The sequence below is a fragment of the Geospiza fortis genome, unplaced genomic scaffold, assembly GCF_000277835.1.
Source record: "Geospiza fortis unplaced genomic scaffold, GeoFor_1.0 scaffold1400, whole genome shotgun sequence".
Lineage (NCBI taxonomy): Eukaryota > Metazoa > Chordata > Aves > Passeriformes > Thraupidae > Geospiza > Geospiza fortis.
Window position 1 is genome coordinate 47760 of NW_005054848.1, and position 5647 is coordinate 53406.

The following is a 5647-nucleotide window of genomic DNA, read 5'->3' on the forward strand; positions in this document are numbered from 1 at the left end:
AACAAATCAGCCTTTCTGAAACACAGAGTCAGATTCTCGTCTCTTCCCACATCGGGGCTGCCTGCAAAATTCCATGTACTTAAATCTAACAAATGAAAACTCATCTCGGGCTGGTGCCAAGCATCACATCCCGACCCACCTGCACCACGAGGTTGGCACGGCTGCGGCAGAAGCGCTCCAGCATGCGCAGGAAGAGGTGAGCTGTCTCCACCAGGTCCCTGAGGAAGCTGCGAGGCTGCTTGGTCTCGTCGAACTTGCGGAAGAGGGTGAGGAAGAGCTCCCGGTATTCCATCAGGTAGAAGATGTTGCCTGGTGATAAAGGTGGCAGTGGGAAGGGGTGGCTCACAGATACCCCAGGTGCTGGAGCGTGGTTTTTATTTGGTGTGTTTATTGTTTGATTTGTGGTTTGGTAGTCCTTTTGGGTTTTTTCTCCCCGTTTCTAGAGTGACACAGACCTGCCTTTGCTATTTAATTGAGCCAAGGCATCGGTTTATCTGCTTGTTACTTACCACCTTTGTTATTTAATTGAGCCAAGGCATCGGTTTATCTGTTTGTTACTTACCTACTTCCCTTCCAAGTTTCAAACCCCTTCCCCTCACATCCAGTTGTTTACCCCTCCTGTCCCAACCAGTTCTCCTCCCTTGTGTTCCACCCCCAGTTCTCCTGATCAGCTGAACGTTGGTTGTATCCTCCCTTGAGACCTGCCCCCCTTTATAAGCTGTTGTTTGCCCCCAGTTTGAGGCCTGGGACCCCAGACTCGAGGAGTTTAACATCAAATAAAGTAACTTAGCGCCACCCCAGGTCTGTGCTGTGGCCCTTTTGTTCCGCCCTGTGCCTCCACTGGTAGCTGGGATTCTGCAGAGCCTGAGAGAGGGGGGGCTGCTGTCCCAGGGATGGACAGAAGGACAGAAGGACTCACTCTTGATGACCTGGCTGCTGTCCCGCACCGCCTGCTCCGGGCAGCGATCCATCTCCTGCAGGGTCCTCAGCAGCTCCTGGTACGCCTTCAGGGCCAGGTGCATCCTGGGCACGGCAGGGAGGGGGGGGTCACAGGTGCCATGGGGGTTCCCAGGTAGTTGGGGGGGTCCCAAGCACTCCCAGAGTCCCAAATGCCCAAGGGGGTCTCAGGCAACACAAACAATCCCCGGTGCCCAGGTGTTCCTGGGTTCCCAGGGTGTTCCAAGCACCAGGGAGGTCACCAGGGGGCTCCCAAGCGTCCAAGGGGTCCCAAGCACCAGGGGATCCCAAAAAGTTGAGGGTAGAGACACCAAGGGGTGTCCCAGGTGCCCTGGGGTCTCACAGGTGTCCAAGGGGTCCCAGGCACTGAGGGTATCTCAGGTACTGTGGGGGTCCCAGGCGCCCAGAAGGTCCCAGACACCATGAGGAGTCTCAAGGAGAATCTCAGGTACTGTGATTCACCACCACAGGGTCTCCCAGGTACTGTGGGGGTCCCAAGTGCCCAAAAGGTCCCCAACACCATGAGGAGTCCCAAGGAGAATCTCAGATACTGGAAATGTCCAAGGGGTCCCAGGCACTGGGGATATCTCCGATGCCCAGAAGGTCCCAGACACCATGAGGAGTCTCAGGTGCTCAAGGAGAACCCCAGGTACAGGAATTCACCACCAAAGGATGTCCCAGCTTCCCTGGGGGCTCCCAGATGCTCACCTACGGGCCCAGGTTGTTGCCTCCTTCTTGTCCATCAGCGCCATCTCATAGTAGGTGGTGAGGTTCTGCTCGATGAAATGGAAGGCTCGGACCCCCACGGTCTCGGACACCAGCTCGGGCCGGAAGCCGTGGAGCCGGTTGAAGGCCATGAAGAAGGCGGTGGCCCACAGGTAATAGGTCTCATCGTGCTGCTGAGCCTTCTCCCTCACCAACTGGTCCTGGGGGCAACCAGGGGGTCTCAGTGGGGGTCCCACAGGCTGGAGAGGGGATCCTGACCCTCCAAACCCTCACCTTGACCAGCAGCATCAGGCGGTTGTAGCAGTCCTGCAGGAAGTCCTGGCAGAAGCGGCGCAGGAAGAGCCGCACGTTGCGGGCAGAGCGGCGGCAGGGCTCGGCCTCGGGGGCAGGCTGCCGGCGCCGGGGCAGCCGCCGCGGCTCCTTGCCCAGGTCGTGGGTGTAGCTCTTCAGCTGCACATGGGATGGAGGGGTCAGATTTATCCCTGTGGCCCTTGTCTCTGTGGCACCCACTATGTCACTGCCCTGGAGCCCCACACCGCATTCCCGTTCCTGCAACTCCACCACATCCCTGGTTCTGTGCTCCACATCCCATCTTCCAATCCTGTGTCCCACCTATGTTCTTGTCCCTGTGCCCACCACCCACATTCCCACCTCAATGACCTCTGCCATATTCCTGTCCCTGTGCCCCCCAGTCACATTCCCATCTCAATGACCTCTGCTTCATGCCCATCCCTGTGCCACCCACCATGTACCTGGCTCCATGTCCCCACCCCAACAGCCCCCTCTGCATCCCTGTCCCTGTGCCCCTCCCACATTTCCATCTCAATGACCTCTGCCACCTTCCTGTCCCTGTGCCCCCCACCACATTCCTGCACCCTGTGCCACATTCCACACACACCCCTGTCCCTGTACCCCCTGCCACATCCCCAGCCCCGTGCTCCCCACCACATTCCTGCACCCTGTGCCACATCCCCAGTGCCACATCCCACACCCATCCCTGTCCCCGTGTCCCCAGCCCTGTCCCCTTGCCCCACACTCACATTGTGCAGCCCCTTGTGGAACACCACATCCCTGTCCCCGATGGACTTCATGCCCTGCAGGACGTAGGAGCCACCAAAACGAGAATGCCTGGGCAGGAGACAGGGGTTGAATGATGCCGTCCCCACTTTGGGGGTCCCATCCCTACCACAGGGGGTGCCCCCTCCTCACCTGGACGTGCGCTGCAGTGCCCGGGTTCTCTTCTCTGCCAGCTCTCTCTGCCTCAAGCTCTGCAGCTCCCGCGTGTCCTCCCCATGCTCAGCCCCTGCTGTCCCCTGTCCCAGCGCCGCCAGCTCCTCCGGGCTCTGCCAGCAGCTCTGTCAGCACCCTGGTGGCTCTGCCACCCTGCCCTGCCACCCCTGGCCCAGCTCACCTGGTCCCGGAACATGAGGGAGATGATCTCCAGGACGTGCAGAGCCCACTGCTGCTCCACCTGGGCGCTGGCCAGGAATTTGAGCAGGTCGTCCATCCCGCTGATGTGCAGAGCCCACAGCACCCGGTCGTGCACGCTGGCATCACCATCCACGCCCTGCTGGGGATGGTGGAGGGGGTGGCTGTCAGAACTCAGGACATCCCTAGGGATATCCAGAGTTGGGGGGCTCGGAGACCCTGGCACACAGCCCAGAGCACCTGCGCGTTTGACCATGACCCCTGGAGCAAATGACGAGCTTTGTATGAGGACCTAAAAGTCACAGAAGTTTAAATAGTATAATAATAAAATTATCACAGGGTGAAAATGGAGATTTTAGGATTTTTGGAATGGGGGTTTTGGGGACAAGACGGAGGAATTTGGCCGTGTCCAGCCTTTCTTCTTCTTTTTCTTGGCCTCCATCTTCTGCTGTGGTGTTGGCACTTTGGGATTGGTTTAGAATAGAAATGCACTGTCTAACATAGGTGATAGGTGTCGGGAAGTAATTGTAAATATGTTATATGAAGTTTGTAGTATAAAAAGTGAAAATGTAGATTTTAGGATTTTTGGTATGGGGGTTATGGAGACAAGATGGAGGAACTTGGCCGTGTCCAGCCTTTCTTCTTCTACTTCTTGGTCTCCATTTTCTGCTGTGGTGTTGGCACTTTGGGATTGGTTTAGAATAGAAGTGCACTGTCTAACATAGATGATAGGTATTGGGAATTAAATGTAAATATGTTATATGTAGTTTATAGTATAAAAAGACAACACCGTCCTGAGGATGGTCAGAGTGCCTGTGGCTGCCTTGCTGAGCAGACCTCAGCTGGGCAGAAAGAAACTTTCATAGACAAGAATTAATAAACAACTTCAAGACTGAAAACTGAAGAGTCCAGACTCGTTCTTCAGGCCAAAACAGAGACATCCTACACATTCGGGGCAGCAATTAACAACCATCAACCCGAGAGGTGTGAGGGTCCCCACGGAGCCCCTGAGGCTGTCAGGGAGGCAGGGAAGGGCCCCTGTCCTGGTACCTGTTCCTCCGTGGGGTCGGGGGGCACGTGCAGCACGTTGCGCACCAGCAGCAGGATCCTCTCGATCAGCAGCGTGTCCTCCTCCTGCCGCTGCTCCCAGTCCTGGGGGGACACGGCTGTCAGGGCCCCACACAGCCCCCCGGGGGTCCCTGGCAGGGAAGGACCCCACAACCCTGCAGGACAGACCCCACAACCCCCAGGGACCCCCAAGAGGGACAGACGGACAGACCCCACAGCCCTGCAGGAGGGACAGACCCCACAGCCCCTGAGGGACCCCCAATAGGGACAGATGCTGAGGGACCCCCATCAGGAACAGACCCTGGAGCCCCCTGGTAATTCCAAGACCCTGCAGCCCCCACAGGACCCCCCAGCAGGGACAGACCCCACAAACCCTGAGAGACCCCAGCAGGGACAGCCCTCCAAGCCCCCCAAGGTGACTCACCAGCTGCAGGAGGTTGTAGAGCTTCTCACTGAGCACCACAAACACCTTCTCATTGGCAAAAGCCTGCAGAGACCCCAGGTGAGCAAGGGAAGGTGGGCAAAGCCCCCTGCCCATGGCACGTTTCTGGACAAACTCACCTCCTTGTAGGCCTGCAGGTAGGACAGCACCTGGAGAAAGTGGTGGCGGGAGGTGGCATCAGCTGGCACCTTCCCAAAGCACAGCAGGGCCGGCTGCGTCAGGTTCACCATCAACCTGCGAGGGAGTGGAGGGCTGTGAGAGAGCCCTGCCCACCAAGGGGCCGCCACAGAGGCACCCCCGACCCCAACCCTGCCCTTCGATACCTGATGACAGCATCAAAGAGCACCTTCTCCTGGGGGTACTGCACCAGGATGGGCAGGAGGTCGTTCTGCAGGATTTGGGCTGCCCCCAGCTGCTGCCGCACATCCCGGCTCTCATCCTCATGGCGCAGGTACCGGATCAGGTCCTTGACGCTCTCTGGGGACACGGGGGGCTGTCAATCCCCGCCGTTCCCGGTTTCCCCCGTCCCCGTCCCGGTGCCCACCTACCCAGGCAGTCGGGCTCCCGGTGGTACACGTCGCCCTCCAGGTAGCCCAGGGCGCTGCAGGTGGCCAGGAGCTCGCAGTTCATCATGTACCAGTCCATGCAGCGCGGGGCTGCGCACCGGGTCGGTACCGGGGGCCACCTGCGGGCCACCGTCAGCACCGGGGACCCCCGGTGCTCCCACCCGTTCTGGGCTCCCCCGGTACAAACCCATCTGCCGACCCCGGGGCACTCTCCGGTCCCAGTTTCCCCAACACTGATGAACCTCCCTGGTCCCGCTCGGTACCGGAGCCCACTGATCCCACAGCAACCCCCAGGCTCCGGTACCACCTCGATCCCAGCGCACCTCCCGTTCCGGTCCACCCCAATACCGGCGCATCCCGCAGCCCCGGCGCACCCCAAGCCCGGTTCCTCTGATTCCACATCATCCCCCCGGTTTGGATTCCCCCCAGTCACGGACTAAACCCCGGTCCCAGTCGGTCC

The 5647-nt window shown here is 59.1% G+C and overlaps 1 protein-coding gene across 1 annotated transcript in view; it reads right to left on the reverse strand.

Moving 5' to 3' along the window:
- The window catches only part of TIMELESS (timeless circadian regulator), a 14862-nt gene extending 9547 nt beyond the window's left edge, over nucleotides 1-5315 (reverse strand). The window contains 12 exon segments of the mRNA XM_031065532.1: nucleotides 91-309; nucleotides 920-1023; nucleotides 1666-1883; nucleotides 1957-2133; nucleotides 2724-2811; nucleotides 2893-3026; nucleotides 3095-3253; nucleotides 4162-4263; nucleotides 4604-4666; nucleotides 4741-4855; nucleotides 4945-5098; nucleotides 5170-5315. Coding sequence (XP_030921392.1) covers nucleotides 91-309; nucleotides 920-1023; nucleotides 1666-1883; nucleotides 1957-2133; nucleotides 2724-2811; nucleotides 2893-3026; nucleotides 3095-3253; nucleotides 4162-4263; nucleotides 4604-4666; nucleotides 4741-4855; nucleotides 4945-5098; nucleotides 5170-5266 — 1630 coding nt within the window. The 5' untranslated portion in view covers nucleotides 5267-5315.
- Nucleotides 5316-5647: the final 332 nt, after the last annotated feature.